At 37.7% G+C, this 24,363-nt stretch overlaps 1 protein-coding gene across 2 annotated transcripts in view; it reads right to left on the bottom strand.

Annotated features, from left to right (window-relative positions):
• SLC13A1 (solute carrier family 13 member 1) overlaps positions 1-24,015 on the bottom strand; it is a 29,029-nt gene extending 5,014 nt beyond the window's left edge. The window contains exons 1-14 of one of the 2 annotated variants that reach the window (XM_010706336.3): positions 23,892-24,015; positions 22,839-22,967; positions 22,054-22,190; positions 18,665-18,852; positions 18,033-18,090; positions 17,646-17,712; positions 16,993-17,156; positions 11,693-11,812; positions 10,369-10,467; positions 10,177-10,278; positions 3,238-3,341; positions 2,286-2,395; positions 1,483-1,644; positions 42-179 (exon numbers count right to left, since the gene is read on the bottom strand). In XM_010706336.3, coding sequence (XP_010704638.1) covers positions 42-179; positions 1,483-1,644; positions 2,286-2,395; positions 3,238-3,341; positions 10,177-10,278; positions 10,369-10,467; positions 11,693-11,812; positions 16,993-17,156; positions 17,646-17,712; positions 18,033-18,090; positions 18,665-18,852; positions 22,054-22,190; positions 22,839-22,967; positions 23,892-23,990 — 1,677 coding nt within the window. In that variant the 5' untranslated portion in view covers positions 23,991-24,015. The remainder of the gene's footprint in view (positions 1-41; positions 180-1,482; positions 1,645-2,285; positions 2,396-3,237; positions 3,342-10,176; positions 10,279-10,368; positions 10,468-11,692; positions 11,813-16,992; positions 17,157-17,645; positions 17,713-18,032; positions 18,091-18,664; positions 18,853-22,053; positions 22,191-22,838; positions 22,968-23,891) is intronic. The other variant, XM_010706344.3, reaches the window with a different exon arrangement.
• Positions 24,016-24,363: the final 348 nt, after the last annotated feature.

Below are 24,363 nucleotides of genomic sequence, written 5' to 3'. Positions count from 1 at the left end.
TGATTATCAGAACCCTTAAGGGTGTCTTGCTTAAAACTCACCATGTCCATTATAGTTAAATGACCATATGAAAATACAATGGCATTGGCTGGGTTTGCTACAGGAAGAAGAAATGCAAAGGAAGTACATAGTGTGGCAGGTATCAAAATGAAAAGTGGGTTCACATGAATGGCTTCAGCCTGCAGAAAGTAAAATAAAAGAGAGAGAAGTGCTGTCAGAGGATATATTTGCTAAGTGAAATACATAAATACAAACTTTTCATATTAGCACAAGCAAACTGTGAACTGACAGATCAAATAGTGAAAAATAAACTTTTTCTGGTAATTCCTTTGTAAAACTATAATGATATGATGAAAGGCTGAGAGACCTAGGGCTGTTCAGCCTGGAGAAGAGAAGGGGATCTTATCAATGTTTATAAATATATAAAGGGTGGGAGTCAAGCAAATGGGGCCTGGCTCTTTTCAGTGGTGCCCAGCAACAGGACAATAGGCAAGGGGTACAAACTGGAACACAGGATGTTCCAACTGAACATGAGAAAAAACTTATTTACTGTGAGGGTGACAGGGCACAGGCTGCCCACAGAGGTTGTGGGGTCTTCTTCTTTTGAGATATTCAAAACTTACCTGGACGCCTTCCTGTATAACTGACTGTAGGGAATCTATTTTTGTTGGGGGGTTGGACAAGATGATCTCCAGAGGTTCCTTCCAACCCCTAGAGTTCTGTGATTCTGCAACTCTAAATTCATGCACAATTTTTCTCTAACTGCAGTTAAATCACTAAGATGAAAGACTCTTGCAAAGATTTTGAGCATAGCATAAGCACTAAAAACAAAACAGTACAAGAAAGACAATTATATTGAATTAGTATGTAATGGGTTGGAGAGATTCAGTGAAGAGATAATTTTCTTTTATGAGTGCAAAAGAGGATTAGTATGTGTCTAGGCTGGCCAGGAGGCAACGTTATAGACTAGAAGATGACCATGGTAAGATTTGAAGTGGAAGAACTGGGTGTTTTGATAAAAATGATGATAAAAAAAAAGAAAAGGAGAGAAGAAATGGAGTACATCTAAAGTAGATCTATTAGCCCTCTCCTCTCTTTGATGATAGCTTGAATGTTGTGGTGTTAGCCATTTTTGTCAAAGATGTGATCCTGAATTAACACTGACAGAACTAGTCTTTTAAGTCTTTCCATTATTCTCAAATAGGAATAACAGCTTCTATTTTTGAGTGTTAACATTTTTGAGTGTAAATTCTTTTTCCTGAATTTACAGCATCTCTTGTGATGAATCCTCAACAAGCTACTCAATGCATACTTCAACACATAACAAAACACAGCAACAAAAAACCTCACAAAACAAAATAAACAAAAAAAAAGCATGAACTATTTTATAGAGACTTCTTAAAAACTGATTCTTTGAGCAGCTATGTTATTACATGGATGATAAAGCACATTCTGGTTAAAAACAGCCTCTATTATACTCACCAAAGGAGACAGTATGGGCAAAAATATTGTAATGGTGGCTGGATTGCTGGCCACTTCTGTCACTGAAGTGACAATAAGACATGATATCAGGATAACCAGCCACAAGGGTAATGATCCTAGAGGGGTCAATTTATTTGCTACCCAGGCAGAAAGTTTTGAAACCTGCACAAGGAATATGACAGTGTTTGTTTTATAAAACAATGAACAGAAAATTACAGTTAAAATGTATATAACAAGAATTTACTCATCTACTAATTGTGATGTATTTGTATAAAAGAGAAAAAAATCTAAAATATTTCCCAGGTTCCTACCACATGTTTATAACTTTATTTTATTTCTTAAGTCACTGCTGTGTAAATACTCAAGCAAACTACTTCCCATTTATTTATATTTGCACCTTTCAGAAGATTAGAAGAGATGTACTCAGAAGATTTGTAATGTGTATACACTGGGCCTCATAACCAGAGCCTGGGAAGAAATATGCTTGATTTATTGGAAAAAACAGCAGTGCTCCACATAGGAATCACCTCAGAAAACTCTGGACAACTCCTACCACTATCAGGATTTAAATTAAGCAAATAATAAATAGTAATCATCACTGTGTGTAGTGTTTGAAGACAAAGAATACTTTTTTATTTTTAACTCTGCTTTCTGAACATCTTGCATATTCACAATTATCCTGTTCAATATCACTTCTGAACAGTTTGCTAAAATAAGCCTATAATCTTGAATCCACAGCATGACTGAATTCCTTCTGATGTGGGTCATGCTAATTGCTCAGTATCATCTATAAATTGCATTACCTCACAGCCGTCTGCCAATGCAAACCCGCCACCAACAAGAATAGCAATTTCCCAGGGCATGCATGACTGAAATTCCTTCCAAGTAATCAGTGGAGTATAACCAAAAGCAGCTAGAGAAAAAAAAACAAAACAAAACAAAAATAAAACACCAACATTTAAAGACATCTTGAAAAAATATCTTGAAATAATTTCTCCAAAGAAATACTTGGGAAATATTCTGAGGCAAACTCTAATTATTGTAACTTGAAGAAAATCTTTGAGAAGAAAAACAGATACCTCCTGGTACCTGCTCTAAACTATCTCAGCTTGACAATGACAATTACAACAGTTTCTACCAGTAGAGCATTGGCACTTCTACCTGGAAGACAGCTATGGGATATCAATAAGATTAACTTATTTAATAATATTATACTGTTCGGACAGATTATTGAGCAAACTCTCTTTCATTTAGTCACAGTTAGGGTCTGACCTTACTTTCCCCAGGTTTCATTGATGTCAGCTTTAGAACTGAATGCATAAAAAGAACAATCCAGAAGTATACCTTAATGGAAGTAAGTTCCATTTAAGGAGATAAAAATAGGAACTGACTCTTTTTTCCACTTTGAATTTCATAGGGTACATAAAATAAGCGTAACACTTTCAAAATAAACCCAGCCCTGCCCTGTGTAGCCCTATTCAAAGCTCATAGTAGTCAATGGAAAACTGGTTTCCACTGGGTTTGGAGATGTGTAGGCAGCAGGATGCTCTTCTGGCAGCACCAGCTCTTGCTGCTCACATTGCCCGAGCGTTGCTTTGGGCTTCTTCTAGGACAGGGATGCTTTACAGCTCAGTAAGGCATTATTCTGCATTGAAGCTGTAACATTAGTATTTAAGAACATTCCTTGATATAATGCAATTAATTACATTTACTGTTACCTTATTGTAATAGAATCCACATCAAAATATACTTAACTGCTTTCACCATTCGAAGTCTTAGTCAATGTTTTTGCTGGAATAATAAAGAAGAGGAGGCCAATCACTAAGGCGGTTGTTGAATCCGTAGCATAGCCTTTATATCTAAGTTAACAAGAGTAACACAAGAAAAATACATATAAGTAGATATAGCCAGGATGATAGTCTGTTATATTGCGTGTTCATGCCCAGGTGCAGGCAGTGGGCCTGCAAGGGTCTATCTGAGGAGAGGGTGGGGCTGCCCCATGCCAGACACATGGGCCCAGCAGCCAAGATGGTGGCAACTCTGTGCAAGTAGATTTAAGGAAGGGAAAGCACCTCAGGGAGTGAGATGTGAAGGGAAAAAAAAAGGTGTGAGATACAGCCCTGCAATAGTCAATGTCAGAAAAGGAGGAGGTGCTGCAGCACAGATTCCCCTGCAGCCCATGGAGAAAAGCATGGTGGAGCAGAGGAAAAAAATATGAGGAAAGATGAGCAGAAAGGAGCTCTTATGGACTTACTACAACCTCATTTCCCTCACCCCCCTGTGCCATTCAGAGTGGGAGGTAATGTTGTCAGGGATGAAAGAGTAAATTTGAGCCTTGGGAAAGGGAAGGAGGAAGGTGTTTTAAGTCGTCGTTGTTTCTCATTATCCAAATCTGTTTTAATTTGTAGTAAATTAAATTATTTATCTACATCTTGAGTCTATTATACCCATGGTGGTAACTGGTAAGGGGTATCCTTGTCATTATCTGCACTCATGAACTCTTCCATGGCATTTCCCCCCCCCCTCTCTTGTTGAGGAGAGGGGCTGAGAGAGCAGCTAGGTGGGTATCTGCAAGCAGGTCAAGGTCAACCTACCACATCCACAGAATTATCATGTCAGACCTCTAAATCAATCTGTTTGTGTCCTGAGGAAATGTGTTTTATTTTGTCATACAGAAATAAGCTGGAGGAGGGAAATGTTTGGTAATAGCTGGTGTTCAAACTCATTTTCATAGCTCAGTGGTAAATTTAATAATTTTAATATGCTCTGTAGTAGATCCAGTCCAATAGGCCTGGAGCACTGTGTCTACCCACGGAGGATGATGTTCCTGTAGCTAAGAAAAGACAGCAGAGCTTTATTATCATCCTCCCTTGTCTGTCACCTCTGGGATCATAGACACAAGCACCATATTTACTTTGATAACTTCCTGTGCATGAAAACTCATTGTGCCAGTTCTTAAATTGACACAATTTCCTTCAAACTTGTACAGAGTAGCCACAAGATCAGGCAAAGTGAAGAGCTGACATCTAGGGCTGTTTTAGCACCTCCATGTGATTCTGTTACAAATTGATAGATGGTAACAAATCCCATCTTATTTAGTCAAGATAGTTATTCAATGAAATACGAACTTCGCTGAAGAAATTTAAACCCAACACTTCTTAAGTTCTGTATTTGTATATACTTTCTGTAAATTATTACTTTTCCAGAACCAATATATTTGTCCTCTCAGTCTCATATCATGCACCTTCCTGCACATGCAGCTGTAATGGGTATAAGCATAGCTTCCCAGAGGATTTCAGGCTTTTCATTGAATAGAAACGATCACCCCCTATTACAAGTTACAAATGTATAATCTAATAGTTCCTTTTGCTTCAACAGTGTTAGGGAGATTCACAGAACCTTAATGTGCATAGCACACTGACTCAGAGTCTGGTGAGGCACCAGCAAAGGCTGCCCAGAGAAGCTGTGGATGCCCTATCCCCGGAGGTGCTCAAGGGTGACACCCACAGCAGGGGGGTTGGAACTGGATGATCTTTGAGGTGCCTTCCAACCCAAGCCATTCTATGATTCTGTGAGTATATGAGATCACAGCCAGTATAGCTTTAGATAAAACGGTAACTGCCATGAAGGTGAAGTGGCTCTCTAATACATTTTGTCTCCTGTTTTCTATTGCCTGCTAGCACTGAAGATGCTTTTAAGAAAAACAATTTATTATTTTGTAACGGTATCTTAAGGAAGAGGGTTCTGCTGATATGACACCTTTAGCCTAGGTCCAGGTGCACTGGGTGGGGCTAAAAAGCAGAAAATTCTTCTTCTGGCATCCTATCCTGCATTCTTTGTTGGAGTTATGAAAGAAAATAGGATTTAGACATAGACACAAATCATGTGCTACATTCTCCTCTGCAGCTTTATTCTCTCTGCATAGTTCCATTACTCATAAAATCACAGAACAGTTGAGGGAAAGAACCTCTGAGTCCATCTGCTTCAAACCCTTCTCCATCAGGGACACCCAGAGCAGGGTACTCAGATCCATGTCCAGGTACATTTTGAAGGCAGTAGACTTCACAACATCTCTGGACAACCTATGCCTTAGTCACTTATTCTCACTGTTTACAGTGTTTCTAATATCTAGACACTTTTGTGTTTCACTTTGTGCCTATTGTCTCTAGCTCTGTTGGTCAGTATCACTGGAAAAAGCCTGGCCCCATCCTCTTTGCACTTGCACTTCAGATCATATCATAGAATCATAGAATGGCCTTGGGTAAAAAGGACCTCAAAGATCATCTAATTTCAACCCCTCTGTTGTGGGCAGCATCACCAACCACTCAACCAGGCTGCCCAGAACATATAAGCATTGATAAGATACCCTGGAGCCTTTACAGCCTTCTCAGATCTTCACCAAAGAAAAAAAGATTCAGTCTCTCTGTATTCGTGCCCTTTGCTGGACTCTGTCTAGTAGCTTGATGTCTGTCTTGTACTGGGAGGCCCAGAACTGGACACAGTGCTCCAGGGTTGGCCTCAGCAATAGAGGACAAGGATCACCTCCCTCAACCTCTGACAATACTTTGCCTAATGCAGCCTGTATAATCAGTGGATATACAGATGGGGTGTGTATATATATATATCCAGGAGCTTGGCTAATATAATTTATATTGGAGAAATGAGAGAAAGTCACTCACCCTGTCCTGGGCTCATGAGATTAACTTCTGATGGAGCAGATCTCCAGAGAGATCCTTTCCCACTGGTGAACTGCCCTCACCTGTGCTCCCGTGGCTGACTCACTGCTCGCCTCAGGTGATCAATCAAAGGTTCAGGCTGTGATTCAGTAGCCCCATACACAGCCCAAGATACTATTGGCCTTTGCAAGGACCTCCAGGCCCTTTTCTGTGGAACCACCTTCCAGCTGGGCATCCCCCAGCATATATTGGTGTATGGGGTCATTTCTCCTCACGTGCAGGACTTTGCCTGCTCCTTGTGCAATTTTGTTCACAAAAATTAATTGTTCCTCATGCCATACAGTTCTGAGAAAGCCTGCTTAGGACACAAACACAATATCCTAACCTTCAATCTTACTTTTTATGGAGACACAAGTGACAGCAGACAGCAGCTCTTCTATGGTAATTGAATTTTGAGGTAAACATTTTTCAAAGTCCAGTTTTTCCAAAATGTAAAACAATTGCGTATACAACATCTACCTGCTTGTAAAACTGCAAATCTGTTTGCCCTGTAAGTAAAAAATCCACTGGTTGGTGAAAATTCAATGCTACTCTAACTGATATCACTGTAGAGAAAAGAACTGTTGGCAAAAGTACATAGTGGCCTTGTATTAGCAGAAAAGACCCATAGAAAAAATGTATATACCCGCAGGCACTAATGTGAGGAAGAGTGAAAGAAGACCAACTTGTATGCATCAGGTGCAGCCCACTGTCGAAATTTTTAATTCTGATGATGTTTGTAAAGTGTTAGCCAAGGGCCAACTTGAAATTCATCTAATTGAAGCCAGTATCCCACAGCCTGGAATCAAGCCAGGACACGGTTGGAAACTGCTGTAGCAGAAGTAATATGTGACCCTTGGCTGTCAACAGATGGAGAGAAAACAGGTATTTTTACCCTGCACTTCCCTCTGTAATATTCTAAACATTGATTAAATCATCCTGCTATCTTCCTCCAAAGGGAGGTAACTGGGTCTCAGGGCACAGCAATGTCTTTGACAGACTTACAAAATTTCCACGAGAAAAATTAACTTATAAATGTAACATAAGTTGGAAAGGCACTGACATAGTATGACCAACAATGCTTCTTAAAAATGAGCTCTACTCAGTACTGATATAGCATAATCATGGATAAGAAATGTCTAATGTTTCAAAAACTAGACCTTAAAAATGATGACGTCATTAAATATCAATCTTTCTGCTAGGTTCAAAGAAATCAGTCTTATTTGAAAAAGGGGTACTCACTAACTTGTGAGGATGAACAGAAGGGGCTGAAAACATGAACAAGGGTGATAAGATTGGAGTGATTTTGTTTCTTAAAGCAAAACTTAGAGCATTCCATGTAGTTTGTCAAAAAACTTGTAATGTGACATAATTAAACCAGGTAGGTATATCCCTAAAGTACCTATCAGAAGAAGTTTTTGATCTAGCAGAGAAAGACAAGAACAGATGGCTGGAAGCTATATTGAGACATAAAACAAGGTGTAAATTTGTCTTGTTTATTTTGGCAACAGAGATGATTATCCACAAGACCAAACTCAAAGAAAGCAGTAAACTTCACAATATGAGGAACCTATATTTTTCCATCTGGAAATCAAGCCTGGTTATTTTCCGGGAATTCATGTTCTAATAAAATAAATCTCTACCAGGCTTGACACACAGAACAATATAGCTGCTTCTGATCTTCAGCATGCTATTACAATAGAGGTGACAGTACTCTTTGGTTCAAGACCCTGGGAGTGTGGTGGATACTACTTATGTCCCACCCATTGGCCCAGAGGGTATTTTAGCTCTGACATTGCAGCTTTGTTCCTCCAGTCTAATAAACAATCTCATAATAAGGCCAAAGCTCATCTCTGCAGGTGACAGAATTTCCCTGAGACAGGTTCTAGACTGGGATAAAATCCTGTGGAAAATAAGCACTGTAACAAACATAAGAGAAGAAAACATTTTGTTACAGTTGCTTTCTTTAGCATGTAATTAAGGAAGTTGTGCACATGCTTGTCACTATACTGAAATGCAGAAGTTTTTTTGTGCAGAGGCATTAGTGAACAAATGCATGAGACATGTAAGCCACAGCTCATGCACTGTAGAAGCCCCTTGGACATTACAGAGATGAGTGCTGACTCTGCAAGGCCCTAATCCATTGATACAGGTCTTTTGCCTCTTTTTTGCTTTGTTGAAACATGATGGCTCACTCTAACTATACCTTTGTTGGCTCTCTGTATCCTAACTGGGAAGTTGTCTGTTGATCAGAAAAGTAAAATCATAAATTCCAGATATGATGCCTATTAATGCAAATGATTGATAATTCCAAGCTATCTAGAAATAGGAAAGGCCTGAATAGTAAGAAATAATTCTTTTTTTTTTTCCTCTTAAATGTTTTGTTAGAGATTAACACAGGTCTTGTTTCTCCTCAGGTTACTTCACGGAAATTATAAGATGATTCAGCCTTATGTGACTTGGCATGTACTTGCATTCCCTCTCAAGGAAAACATTACAGGCATCCACAAAGTAACATCCCCATGCAGTAACCACACTTATTAAATATATAGTCCGCTTTTTCCCTTTCAGTGAACAGAGGTAAACAGACAACTTCAAATAGGGAAAGTGTAGATCTCTGGACTGGAATAATCCATTTGAGTAATAAGCCCCAAACCTGAGAGGTTGTTTACAAGGTCAGTTTTTCAGTATCAGGAGTATTTCACTAAATGGTGCTCAACGAGCACTGAATGTTAATGTGAAGCAGAAAGGGAGGCAAAACCAGCCTGATTGCCTAGCTGACAGATTGCTTGATTAGGTCAACACTAAAAACCCTTTAAGAATACTGTGATTCATATGGGACACTGATCATCAGTTCTATTGTCATGATGTTGAGATGATGGAAAACCTGTTCCTTTGCAACTCTGGGCGTAACTAAAAAGTAAATCATTTTAAAACAATCTTAGTTTTTATGCACTTCTTAGTGCAATTTTTACACTAAGATATTTTTTCACTTCATTTTAAATCTTAAAAGGGCTACAATTATTCCTTGTAATAAGAGAGAGATCCTGAATGATGGCAGAATACTTGAAGAGAAAAGGAATGATGGACACATGTGCACGTCATTTGTGGTGGAGACAAAGAAACACAAAATGGAAGATTACCATCCAAGTCTAATTCTGGCCTTTGACTCAGTAATAAATGCTGACTCTGTAAAGCCCTAAGCAGCACAAAGTCCTGCTCCTCCCAGGCCTCCAACTACTTTCCGTTACTCTAGAGCAAAATTCAGACCTTTGAAAAAGAAGGACAAAATCAAAATTACAGTAATTACAGCAAGAGATCAGGAACTATTACAGTCATCAGAGCATTATAGATTTATGTAAGACCAAGCAATTTCTTAGAGGAAAAAAAATGTCTAAGTGATCCTGAGAAAGGGACAGCATAAACAAGCTGCAGCAGAGGGAAAAAGAGAAAAGTAATAGCTCCTAAATAGCTCCTGCTTTTTGGCAATGATTTAACTGTGACTTTTCACAAGTTATGTATGAACAAACAGAAATTTATATTAAAAGCTAGAGAGCTATCAAAGTAGAGGATGTTTGCCTGTACTCACAGAAGTTGGACTGCCAGTAATGGCAGTAGATCAAAAAATCCTAACCAAAGGTAATGTTCTTGTAACTGTAGATTTGATGAGGATATAGGAAACAATAACATCAATCATTATGCCTTCTCCATCACCAGATTAAGTCTAAAAGGTAGGCATAATTACTTTTAGTAGATATTTTGTTTCAACTTGCAATGTGTTTGGGATATTTCAGATGTTGCACACATACATCTAAGAAATCACTGGAGTTGTACCTCCAGTATATACTAGTAAGGTTTTTTAAAAATTGGAATCTTTCCAAAATATTAAAAGCATTATTTTTAATATATTGTCAAGAAAGTAAGGTATGCATTTAAAACACAGTGCTGCTCATGTTAGTGTATTAAAAAGATTACTTACTTTGGGAAAAGTGAAGACCATCCTGGAAAAAAGCCTGGATCTCTGGTAAACCACAGCAAGGTCATTAAGATGAATAGGACAAATGTAACGATTTCTGGGTAGCTATAGCAGAAAAAACAATGTGTTATATATTTTCTTGAGCTCACATTTGGATTTACTCGTTCTTGTTTGCTAATTTATAGTGTGACATACCTCATTGGTCCAAGCTTCTTGTATTCATCCTGAATCACCTTTGCTGAAGCCTCTTCTCTGGCTGTTCTTTTCTTGCCACACTTGAACATATTTTTAAAACTGGAATGTTAATCAACAATATTGGAGGAAGAATTAACAGTGTATACAGAAGAAAAAATGTCCACTCTTTTCAGCTAGTATTAGCACTTTACAAATAAGTTTTTCACTTTACAATGCAGTTTCTCCCATTTAGTTATCACATACCAAACTGAATATATTGGAATTAATAGACAAAGTCCACTGGGAACTTGAAAGAGGCAGCAATTGTGTCCTGCTATTGACTAGCTCATTTGTTTTTTCCTGCAATGTCTAGGACATTTCAGATATAGCACACAGGAAGAATGAAGCCTTAATCATGGGAACTAATTGAATCAATCAAATGCATAACGTATCTATGTAATGAAATTCATCCATGATTTTGCTTTACTCTGTTTTTTGATGAAAAAGTTAGTAATGTGTGAGTAGCCTGCATACTGATCAGAAGAATAGTTGCTACAAGCTAGGTTTTCATTCTCACAGTGTTAACAAGAACACTATCAAACCTGTCAAGAAAAATGAACACATAAATGTTCAGGTATGGAGTGGTAAGCTTGAGATGATATTACATCTGCTTAAGAGCAGGCAATCTCAGTCTTCATCTCTTGTAGCATACGTAGCCGTGAAGCTGTGGAAGACAAGGTCCCTATCATTAACTCTGCAGGTGTGAGTGAAATCATGTAGAATAAGGCTTTGAAGAATCAGCCAGAAAGGAATAGTCCTCTACCAAACTTTGAAAGCACAAACTTCCATGGGAAGAAAAAGCATTCCACCACCATTTTGGAAAAAAAAAAAGAACTTTCTTAATTTACATTCAGAATTGTAGTCATCCAGCTTATAAAGCTGGTATTACTCAAGTATTCAAGTCAATGAATACTTCCCTGATTCCAGTGAAGAGCAACGTTCTGGATGTCTTTACCATTTTCAGATCTTAGGCTAAAATTCATGTAATTTCCATATTCTTTAAGCTTGCATGCATGCACTACTTAATGATGACGTGTGTATGCTTGACGGGAAGAGATATAATTTGCAATATGGATTTTTCATACTGGGCTGAGTAGTCAAGGATCTTTATTTTAGAGAATTCTTGTTTCCTCCAGAGACTCAGCTATATTAATCAGAAATACAAAATCACCGTTGCTGAGTTATCTTTCTATAAGCCAGTTAAGCTTAGATACAATATTTGACCCTGGTACAAGATATTTTATATCATACACTTTCAGGTTTATTGATTACAACATCTACTTACTCAAATCCAAGGAAAAGCCACTGGAGCCAGACCCAGCACAGCAGCAGAATAACAACTGCGATGGGGATAGAAAAGACAAACCAAGATCCAAAATTGATGCACTGGCAACCTGGATAACGTCTGGATTAAAGTGAAAAAGAAAAACCCAAACCACATTTAGTTCAATTTGGCAATAAATAAAGACCTGTGAGAAGTACCAGAAAGCCCTGCTGCAGTAGATTGCTTTTTGTGCTCATGCTTTTAGCATGAGGTGGCCTCTGGTGTCGTCTTCCTTCACCCTCCCATTCTGTTCCTGATCATCATAAGTATTACAGGACAAATTACAAATTTATTTCTACTACTTTCCAGGAGAGGTGGAGACTGTTGATTTGTCAGGTGGATTGTTTCTCAGCTTGCGTTGTCTCTATGAGGCTGTCATCATCTACTGTTTATAGATGTTCATCTAACAACCAGATATCTTCCTGCCATGTGTATTTAAAAAGAAAGTTTTCTGAAATAAATACATTTACTCTTTAAAGAGATAGATGCCAGATAGGCAAAAAGGGCAGTTAAATGAATTGTGCTTTAGTTGATCAATTTACTCTTTGAACAGAGTTTTCTCCATCTTTGAGCCCCCCCAGCTCTGCTGACAGAGTTTTCCGCTAAAAGTAAGAAAATTCTAACCTTCTTCCTTGGTGCAAAAATTGGATGAAAGGGAAAAAACAATGTCCAGAAGGAGGCTGCAATGACTATTTCCAATTATTATCCCATCTTTCGTATTTCATGCCTTGCCAAAAGAAAAGGAATTGTGATGGGCACAGAAGTCACTGAGGTGATAAAGACTTATTACAAATGTTACCTTATGTGTTGCACAATTCTTAAGACTTATCTATATTTTTATGATGTTCGCATACACTGCAATTAAAGTGGCAGTTGAGACAGAAGTAAAAGTCCTATGAACTTCTTGAGATGGATGTTCTAAATTCCAACTGTACATATATACAATTTACTGATTACATGGAGATTTAGCTTTTATTACATAATTAGCCACATCTATTTCTGAATGTACGAATTCCAAGATAGGAAAATATTGACATCAGCACTGCAGTGTCCTAGCATTTAAGCACTTGTTAAGTTTCATGATCTAATGTCCTCAGTTATGTATAATATTAACTTACAGAACAACAAGCTCTTGAAAATTTTATCCTAACAAGTTAATTTCTTTATAAAAAGTTAATTTACAGTGGTCAGATTTCATAATAACTGAATGTCTTTAAGCATTTATAGTAATCTTAATTAAGTTATCTAATCTTCATTTTGATAGCAAATATTCCTGGGGTAGGTTGGTTAAAAATATATATATTACATAGCACTGGCTGGATTATCTGTTACAGTTAGATTACAGGTCTTGCTTGAGGTAAGGATGGAGAAGACACACTGAAGTCATTTCATTGTAGAAATTGCTCTTCTTCAAGCACAGGAAAAAGTAGTTTTCTCTGTGATGCTATATGTTCTGGTGACCATTTCCCTCTGAAACCTTCCCTCAGTCTTACTCTGCCTCTGCTTCTAGGATCCCTGGCGCCACTCTGATATGGCCCAGCTGCACACCTTGACTTGTAGTTCAGGAAAAACTGCTTGGTCATGTAAAAGAGCTGTGAGAAAGTCTGTACAGCAAGATAAGATAGATAAAACTGCAGCTATGAGCAATCTGACAGACTGCAGCAACCTGAAGGACTCCAGAGGAAAAACACCTCTAGGGAAAAGGATAAAATAATAAACAGCATTAAAATATGGAGTCAGAAAAAGGGACAAAAGATCTGTTCAGAAAGCAATGAGGTCCAACCTATCTCATTCTCCTGGCAAATAGAAGCTTCTGGGTGTCTTATGGAAGTGATGAGCAGACTAATGCTTAACTGTTTAATGGGCATCTTCTCAGTATCTGAGTAAATATTGTGTGTCTCTATGCAGGCAATTAAAGAATGAATAGAGTGACCCTGTGAGCATCAGTAACAATTCTTTCTTGAAAGGAAGCCCTTATGGCATGCGTGTCCAACCTTTTGGCTTGTATGGGCCACACTGTGTGAAGAGGAATTATCTAGGGCTGCATCTACAAAAGCTGCTCTGAAGGTACTGCTTCCTATTTATTTCCATGGAAACTACAACAGATACAAAGAGCACAATAACACTATCTAATAGAGCGATTTCTCAGCCACAAAATGCTCTTTTTCAGTATAGTCATCACCATCAGCTGAGCATTTTCACTAGTGATAAACAAGAGTCTGCATGCTGCATTCATAATATTCTGAAGCAGAGGAGGCAACCGACTGTTGCTGTCACCACTGCTGAAATGCACCACCCACCACCTCACTGTGCTCACATCCACTGTTTAGTCTCCATCAACATTCAGGAAGCATCAATGAGTATCAGTGGGCACCATATTTTCCGCATGGAGCAGTTTAATGACACACCTTTGTTTTATATGCACTTCCACTTTAAACACCATTTTGTCAGACTGCCCCTCTGCTGCCATCTCTCACACAGAAACAACATATAATGGGATATTGATGGGAGGGTTCAGTCTCTACTGCTGTACCACCAACATCCACCTCAGATATCCTGGGCTGACATCATACAACAGGAAGCATTACTTTTGGAGAAGCATTCATAAAATATATACTATTGTAAGTGTACATAAGAAACAAATCATATTTTAATTTTTAATGCTTGTTGTTCAAATGTATACAAAAGAGAACAACAAAACCATAAAACCAGTGAGATATGTGAGCCTGTTTTTGTGAAACTACTGCACTGGGCTGGTTTGATGGCAGTGATTGCCATTCTCAGTGAGCTCTCAAATTGTTCATCAAAGATTTTCCATGAAATTTTACTCTTCCTATACTTCATTCTGGAAAATACTCATTCAAAAAGTACATCCAGCCAAAATCCATGACATGTGTAAGGGGTGACTGTGAAGCAAGGGCTACTTCTCTCTGGTAAGAGAGAGATTATGAAAATCTGGTAAAGAGATATAGCCAGATTTCGGACTGCAACTCTATATGTTTCATTTGAAAATTGCAAGTGATGTATTTATGTCAACTGAAAATGGAGTCACAAATAAACCAAAAAATAGATATTTTTTTTTTCAAGCTTGAAACCTATTCTCCAATTCCTTTATCGAAACCTAAAGGATAGCTGCATATTTGTCACTGTTAACAGGACTCTGTTTACTCAGCGTAACAAAATCCATAAACTTGTTTGCCATTAGTTGAGTTAGCACCGCACGGCACTCTGTGCCCTGGTTTCGGCCCAGATGGAGCTAACAGCACACCGACGTTCGGTTGGTGCTGAGCTGCTGCCATGATGAAGCGGCAGCAGAGGGCAGGCCGCAGTGTGAGCCTTGCCAGGCTGCAGGCGGCCCATGGTCTGCAGGTTGGAGATGCCTGCCTTATGGAGTTGGTCTCACTGTCAGAGATGCTTAGTATTGCATCAACATTGCCACTGTGTGCTTCTGCCCTGTAGAAAATGGCTTAATAGCATGTCCTAAGTAAGATCAGGCTGAGAGTTCTCAGCAAAGAATGGGTTTCAGCCCTTACACAGATATACTAGCTTCCTCTTCATCTTTTCATGTGATTAATGAAAGTGAGGGAGGGGGGAGAACAGTGAGCACTGATTGTAGCCTACTTCGTACTAAAATCAGGTATATAGAGGGAATATAGAATTTCTTAGTGTTTTGTCACTGAATAGAATATGTGAGAGCATCCTTGATATGTACAGCTCTCTTGCTGAATTGTCTTCCTTATGATGCTCCTTATGATACTTATGAATTATTGTCCTTATGATGGATATTGTGCTTATGATGGATAAAAATGGACTGCAAATGTGTCCAAGTCACACTAATGGGTCAATTCCCACTTCACTCAGGACATAAATACAACTGAGACCTCGTAGGAGAGGAGTGCAAGACAGTTAAATAGAAAAAATATTTGCACAGTGAGATGGTAGAAACAGTTAAGGATAAGGCTCAGTGATTGTGTAAAGATTAAACAAAAACCTGGGGGTGTGTGACACTGGATTACACACAGTGCTCCATGTACGCCCTATATTCCTAGAAGAGGATGAAGACCCAGGCAGAGAACAACAATCTGCTTATTTTTTCTTGGAGAGTTTGTTAACAGTTAAGACAAACTGGAAAAATAACAGCTGTAAGCCAGTTTGTGTCAAGTTCCCTATGACTCTGGGCAAATGAACAAGAGCAGTTCTTAACCCTAGTAATCAATTCTGGATTCTGCTGGGCTGGTGAGTATGAAGCCAGCTTGAACCAGAAATGACTGTATGTTTAAAAGTTTAAGTCTGAAGACTTATAATGACACAGACTGCCCTGTTTCTTTGCCCCCTCCCCAAACAGACAATTTCCATATTGTTTCTCTTGTTGCTGTCTGCACCAGACCTTCTCATAGCACAGACAGATTTACAGACCATACTTCAGCTCTCTTTAGAAGTTTGCTGAAGCCAAATTTAATCAATTCACAGAACACAGATAGGAAGAAAACCTGTCAATGACTTGTCTTTCAATGTTTTGCTGTCCTTAATACAAAAATTGGGCAGAGGTTAATAATAATATTGTTGTTTCCTCCTTTTTTTTTTCCCCTATGTTAGAGTTGTAATGCTTCTGACAATAAGTAGTGGAATAATAATAATTAAAAAAAGCAGTTAAATAAGATCTATTGTTTTTTCAAAACATCTGGCAATTGTAATTTCAAAGTAGTTTCACAGAGAAAAGGAATGTTAAAAAAAAAAAAAAAAGATCTAAAATCAAGATGTCCAATTGAATATCAAGTCTCAGATTGGTTTGAAATCATTTACTTTTTCTTTGATTGACAGACCTAAATTCCTCATTTCAGCAATGCACTGAGCATGGCCTTCTGAAAGTCTCCTAATATGTTTTGCTAAGTCGACCTGAACTTAGCTCCTGCTCTACTTAGAAATGAATAACATTCTTAGTGTCTGTCATACTCATGTTAAGGTAATGCCTTCATCTTTTTTGCAGACAGCTATTCAAAGAGCAGAGTACCACTCAACCAAAGAATGGCCATCTTTTTTGTGCCTGTATTGGGTGATCACTTACAGGCTTTCCCAGTGTAAGTTAAATACAACCATGCAATCTCTTTAACAAAAATAATGAAAAGAAAGTAATAGGATAAAGTACTATGAAATCAAAGGGAAAAGTTTCTAATGCATTTTAGGGAAGCCATGTGAGAGCTTAAAGAATAGTTAAAATTCTGGATTAAGAAGAATACAAATAATTTAATATAGTCTCTTACGTATTGAAGTGCTCAGCAAAAATCAAATTAGTCGATGTTCCTGTGATTGTTGTCAACCCTCCAATGGTAGCAGAATAAGCAATACATAAGCACATCACTTTGAAAATCCCACTGTATTTGTCCTCTCTGCTTTTTCTCCCTGTTTCAGCAGGTGGTAGGTTCTGCTTAGTAAGAATATAATAATAATAATCAAGCACAAAAATAGGACTCAAAGATGTCCCAGAACAGTATATTTCCTGGTAATATAGCCATATGCTATGTGGTTTGGTTTGCTATTACCAAAGCACTCTACTACAGTTATTCATGCAAAGAAATAGAAAGGAGAGTCAAATCCTCAAGTCTTTTGCATGATCTGCCTCACTCTTTTGTGCAGGAACTTCTTTTATATAAAATTTGTACTTCTTTTATATATAGCAAGTGATATATAGAGTCTGTTTACTGATTGATTTAATTAGGCAAAATACATCTGGAGCACAGAATCACTAATGAAATAAATAAATAAGCAACTGAATGTATATGAGTATCTACACACATATATATTGTTCACATAAAATTAACTTAATCGATAGCAGTGCTACGTTAGATGGAATGAGGTTTGGGTTAAAACCAATTTGTACACATTAGCAGCATAAAAATAAAGACAATTTAAGTACCTGTTCCTTTTCTTTTTCATTTTCCTTTTCAATTGTGCACACAGTGCTCCCCATATCATTGTCATATCTGGAAAACAAAGGTATTAATTGTAATAAACAGATATTCTATGATGGTTACTTTGAAAGTAATGCCTCCTATTCAGCTCGCAACATCAGAGGCGGATGTTGGCATACAGGCTCTTGTTCATCAGTGGTGAAAGTTATAGTAATGGTCACTACATTGAAAAACAATTTTTAGTAGCTGAGAATTTGCTCTATCAAACAGTGTCACTACGCTTTTTGTATCTGTTGTAGTTCCCATGGAAATAAATAGGAGGTATTACTTTCAGTCTAATCAATGTACTTAGAAGAATTCTTAAAAGAGAATTTAGGAAATGAATAACCTACCCATTCACTTGTTTTCTTTTCTCTTTCCAGTCACTGTTTTCACTTTGTCCTATATTTTCTGTAAGACATTGACAGGAAAAACAAATAAGTGCTTAAGGATACAAAACTGGAACATCTCCATCAGCATGTCTCACTCCATGAAACTTTTTATCATCACATGAATAAATTTCAAGTGCAAAACATTTCCTACATGACTCCTATTACCCTAGAGTCTCAATCTAATGATGAGAAATATTCTCCTAAATTTTAATTCATCTGTTTAGTTTAGATTTATTTGTTCTTTCAACATTATCCTCAAGTTGAAAGAGCCCTTTGCTCTTGCAAACACTTAACCTCCAGTGTATTTATATTCTGTAGTCATATTTTTTACCAGACTTAGTTTTACTAGTCTGGGAAAGCCACCCTCTTGTCTCCTCCTCTCCTGCTGTATTCTGCACTTGGTCAGTCTGAATTCAGCTTGGTGAACGGGAGAGGGTCAGTCAAAGAACGGGAGAACAGCAGTCAAAGACATGTCTCTCAACAAAACACATAATGATGCTATTACTTCCCTAGCCATTCAACTTCATGTTAAAAGGTGTTTTAGCATGCTGCAGAGTGAGAGTGGGCAAACAAAACCTGCCCTGCATGTCTACCGTCTAGCTCCAGTGCCAGGTTAGTGGATCCATTGGAGCAGGACATCTCCAGCAGGTCAGCTTCTGCTTCAGCTCGGGTGATCTGCTGAGCTACAGCCTCCACAATTGGCATCACCATGGCAGCAGCCGAAGTGTTGCTGAGCCACATTGACAAGAAACCACAGCTAACCATGAAGCCCAGAGTAAGCCTGGAAGAGGAGAGAAGAGTCTGTTACCGTTACAGCAACATCTCCTATCACCGCTCTGTTTATGTAAATGGAAATCTTTTTCAACAGAAAGCTTGAGTTTATGAAACAGTAAGCATCTTGTAATTGACCTCTGTGGAAACTGATAAATTAGAATGATTTTGATCAAATGCATTTTTTCTCTGAAACATATTTAGTAATATGAGTCAAAGACACTTATAAAAGGAAATGGAAGCAATAATGTTTATTCACAGAATGATATCTGTACAAATCATCTCCAAAGAAAGATCATCATGCATATCACAAGCTCAAATGAAAGTTAAAATGGCTAAATTAGTGCTATTAGTGCTGTATTGTACAGGCTGGCTTAAAACTCTGAGCTTATCCCTTAGTGTCAGCCCTCTGGATACCAGTACAGGTGTTGTAGGGAGAAGTATTAGCAACTAAGTAGGTGGTACTTAGTTCTTAATCCAGTCCCAAGACAGCTATAGGGATTATTTGTGTTTCAATAAATGTTGTATTAAAGAAGGAAGCAAAGGTCATTTTAAGTCTCAGTCTTGTCTTGGCTCAGCTTATGCTAAATAAACTTCAAAATAAGAACTGCATTTTACTAGAGTGGCTCTAGTTTTATACCAAAAGCAAAAACAAATATTCCATGTCATATCTGGTGAAGTTTGGTTAAATTTAAAATACAGACCACATTGTCATTTTTAATGCATCTCCTGGAGTTGTAAATGAGAGTACTTCTCCTGATTTTCCATCCCCAAGTGTTGGCAGTGTCATTAGAATCCTGCCACGAATCACCACAGTAAGACAGCAACCAGTAGTGAGGGACTGTGGTATCACAGCAGTTTCTGAGAAATCTGTGCAATTTGCAAAGCTCCTTGCTAGATCAAAAACCTTCCCAAAGGCTGTCTGTACAGGATTTTGTACAAAAATAATGTAAGCAACGCATTATTACATAAAAACAGTTTTCAAAATGCTCTCATAACTCTCCATTTCAGCTATTAAACTTGTTTGTTCCTCAATAAGGGTACAAAAAGTTCAATACCTTTACACCCTGTCTTTTCTCCATGCACTTTTAGTTGTTTAATGATGAAATAAGCTGCAGATCTCCAAGTGGTGGACCTAATTAACAGACTGTCAGCGATAATGTGAATTCTACTAACTTTATTCAGCTTTCAGTTAGGTCCTCAGATGAAAACTGGGTAAGAATTTTGTTTTCAGGAGAAACATCTGTGTAAAAAACACTGGTCAGGATAAGTATAGTGGGGATGAATACGATTTTAGAACAACTTGAAAAACATTTTAAAAGAAAAGCAAACAAAGCATTCACTAACATCTGGTTTTGAAGACATGTTTTCAAAACATCATAAATTTCCAATATCTGATGGATTGATGGTCAAGCAACCATTTTGTTTAGCAGTGTGGTGCACACTGAAACAGATTTAAAAATAACAAAATATATCTTAACCTGTTAACTCACATTTTTTCCAGATTAGTCTTGCTGAGAGTTTATAAAAGACATTCTGCACAAAACCTTAGATAATAACTTCACTCAACTGTGCTGTACAATGCACAACCAGTGTGCTAGTGCTAATCCCCAAAGGGTTGCAGAAGCATATTACCTGTTAATCTGCTGACCAGATAGCATAGCTCACATGATGAGAAGCCTTCAGGGACTCCTGCTGCCCTACACCCAACACTGCATCCTCCATATCCTCTGCTATAGAAGCCTCCTGCAATGACATCTCCATCCTGGGCTGGATGCACCAGTGAGCACAGGCTGGGTGGGGCTTCTTTCTTGTGGCAGTGCAAAAAGAAGAGCATGCAGCACTTTGCATAGGCACACTGCTAACAAGCAACAGATGCCAGGAGACAGGAAGATCCTCTCCTTTAGCAATCACCTTATCATAATCTTTATGATCTTTATAATTAGGAAACCTGAGATAGGAAGGATGCTGCTTTCTCAGGGCTACAATCTGGAACTGCTGCAGGTTTCCTTAGCAGCTGGACACAGATTTCAGGGTCCACAGCAAGATCATCAGCAGTGCTCAGCACACCATTTACTTGTGTTCTCCTTTTCAAGATTTGAACTGAAAGGTGGGAATTTAGGATTGATCAAAAAGAGAGTGCAAAGTAATTAAACCAGAATAGCTCAAGAATAGAACCAGTGTCATACAGTTGAATAAGAATGTAAAAATTATTGAGAGAAAAAAACAACGAAACAAAACACAAAGGTACTATCTGTCAAAAGATGTGGGGAAAATCAAAACACATGTGATAGTTAAAATTAGGAGAGACTATGTCACAGTGGAATAGAAATACTCCAGTATATTTAAGAAGTGTTATTACATCACCCAAGTGGCACTTCATGTTTTAGACCCAGCTTTCTACTTTTCTGACTTTTTACTTCCCATCACTTTCTGTTTCCTGACAAGGAATCATAAGCATTGTTTGCTCTGGGAAGCCATCTTTGTTCTAAAGATCTTCTCCAAAGCCTCACTGATGTGCTGCCAGATGAGTTAGGGTGTCTAAAGCTTTCCTGGGTGCTTGTAAAGCAAGAAAAGTTTTCACTTCATAAGATATATATATGCTGATAGCAAGTCAGTAGAGTGTGTAATTTCATCTCCCTCATCACCTCATCCAGCAGAGAAAGTTCCTATTCCTTTGATATTGTCTTCACAAGTAGACAAAAACAAAACAAAACAAAAACAAAAACAACAACAAAAAAACCATAGAGACATTGCATTGGGTGCATTATTCATTTGCCACCTTGACTTCCATGATTTTTTTTTTCATTTCTTGAATGATTTTTGTGTATTTGTGAAGCTTCCAGATTTTGCAAACAGTACTTAAATATAGATGAATAATAATCGTAGCACAGATATTTGGTTGTAGGCATCAGGTATGCACAAACCATCATTAAGACACAGAACCCTTACATTATTCACAGACTCATCAGGTTTTTGTTCAGAAAGATCCTTACAACAAACAAAATCACAATAGGGAACTTTCAGTGTTGCAATTAATACTTCAGTGAAATAATAAAAATGTCACCTACAAATCAATCATATCATTTCAAATATCTACATTGTTTCAGTAGAAAGGAGAGGCTGGATTACTACTGCAGAATGAGCAATATGCAATTATTTCTGGAATTCACAGCTTTCAACAAGAACTGTCCTTCAGGACAGCACGTACCATGCAGGGTTCACACCCACCAACATCACCATTTTTAAAGCCACTCTTTTGTGGAAATTCCATTTTTCTATTGATGTTGCCAAACAAATTACTCCCATCAGCAGTAGATGAAAGTCTTTAAAATAAGCAGATGCCACCTGAAAAAATAAATAAATAAATAAATAAAAACTGTAAATTAAATGATGACCTTCTATTAGTATTTGGTATGCATGTATGCCTGCATATGGAAAAAGGATTACTGGTTTAAACTTAGATGGTTAGATTTCATTAAAGCTCTTAATTTCATTTAATCTAAATAATGGTGCGTTAAGATGCATAATGTTAAAACCTAATGAAAAGCAAGACTTGTGCTAAACATCCTAAGATTGTCAGTCACATCTAACATACAATCCAGCCAATGAAGTGCTGCCAATCCAACAGATAAAAGAACAGTTTTAAACGTAGAAATTTACAATATGATCATCTGTGGTGTCATCTCTTTGACATGAAGATGGATACTCAGCATTTTGAACTTGGAGTCTTTATTGTATCCTATCACTTCTGTAGCATTAAAGATATTTTACTTCTATCTAGCATTTTCTTACTGACTGGCATCTAAGAATAACAATCTAGAAAAAAATATTAAAAACAAAGATGAACAAGTCCTGAGGACAAAGTATGTGAGCTTGAGGTAGGCCTACTGAGACTGGCACTTATCAAATCCATGGATTAACCCATCAGGTCCTTTCTTCAGACATTTTGACATTGAAATCTTTAGTATGACAGGGGAAAAAAAAAAAGGTTACCTCCTTGGATCCCATTATACCAAACAATGGGAACATAAAGGCAGGGAGCAGAGCTGAAACAGCCAGAGGCAAAGCTTCTGTAAGCCAGAAGATGGCAACTATAAACAGTGTGTATGCACATTCTGCTTCCTAGAATACAAAAAGCACCAATAAGAGCAAATTCACCTAGGAAAAAAAATCACAATTGCAATAAGTCTGGCTATGTCAGCTGAAAGGTTACCTAGATCTGTAATGGGTATGACTTAAGGGAGTTGGATTCAGGGTACATTCTTGCTATTGGTAATCTTGCTAAGGTATGAAACTGTATGTAACTAGTTTTAAAGAATATCTTGAGAGACAGTAAAATTACTTAAATTCCACCTCTTATGAAAGAGCAAAAGACAGCTGCTTTTTCCTTCTTTTCCTTCAAGCCTAATTAACTATGTAGGTAATTCTGGTGTCTTCTCTGAATTAAAGTTGCATGCAGAATGCCACATTTAAATCTCTTGGAATATTTGCAGTCAATAATAGGTCAAATTTTGGCTCTACTGTAATCAATGAGATTTTGTCATCAGTATCAATAATGTGAGGATAGCATCTAATATGAAAATCAGAGACAATTTCTCAGATCATTCATTCCAGTCATTTGCTATCATGAAACACAATATATGATCAACTTAACAAAATACATAATGAAATGAAAAGGTAATTGCATCTGTCAATTCAACTCCACTGTCAAACATACAGAGCTGTTTAAAAGTGGACAAAACCTAATGGTAAGGACAAGATTGTCAAGGGAGTCTAGGTGTTGTTAAATAAGAAAAGCATTTCCTAAACAAGAAAAAAATAATAATTCAGAACTTCATACAACCAGTATGGAGTCCTAGATTAAACCTGTTGCCTTCTGTATATTTCTATGAAAACACTCTGAGCTGACCAAAGAAACAAACAAACAAAACAAAACAAAACAAGAACTCCACAATGCAAACACAATTAAGTAATTCTGAAAAGATCTGACAAACTCAGGTTTACATAGCAGTGCAAAATAATTACCTCTCGCAGCAGGTCACTTACTTTGGTTTTGATGATAAGTGGGAGTGGAAGTAAAAGCAGTGGGGTGAGGACAATGAGCAGAAACCTTCGGTAGACCAGGAGGTATTTAAGAATCTTCATGGCTGATGGCTGGTGCTGAACTTTCCTGAAGAAACTGCTGAAAAGATAGGTCTGACTTTAAATAGCTAACTCTGATTAATATTTTTCCAAACTACCACCTTTAGCCATTGCTAAAGTGGACCAGTAAAACAAGTTAAAATTAAATCTTGCTCTTGATGGTCTTAGTGACTTTATTAACAGTAGGTTGATAAGATAAGTGTTCATCATAAACCAAGGCTAGTTGCCTCTCTCCTCATGACTTTCTCCCTGTGCCCTTCCTCATAACAAGTCTATTTAATTGGAACAGGTCTTAGGCAACTATATAACTAAACATTTCAGGTGTTCTCAGAGTCAATGCTGGCTTCTTTGGGAAATCAAAACACCTAATATATAT

The sequence above is a fragment of the Meleagris gallopavo genome, chromosome 1 (assembly GCF_905368555.1).
Source record: "Meleagris gallopavo chromosome 1, MGAL_WU_HG_1.1, whole genome shotgun sequence".
Taxonomy (NCBI): Eukaryota; Metazoa; Chordata; class Aves; order Galliformes; family Phasianidae; genus Meleagris; species Meleagris gallopavo.
Note: the sequence above shows the minus strand (reverse complement) of the source record. Positions and strands in the feature narration are given on the sequence as shown.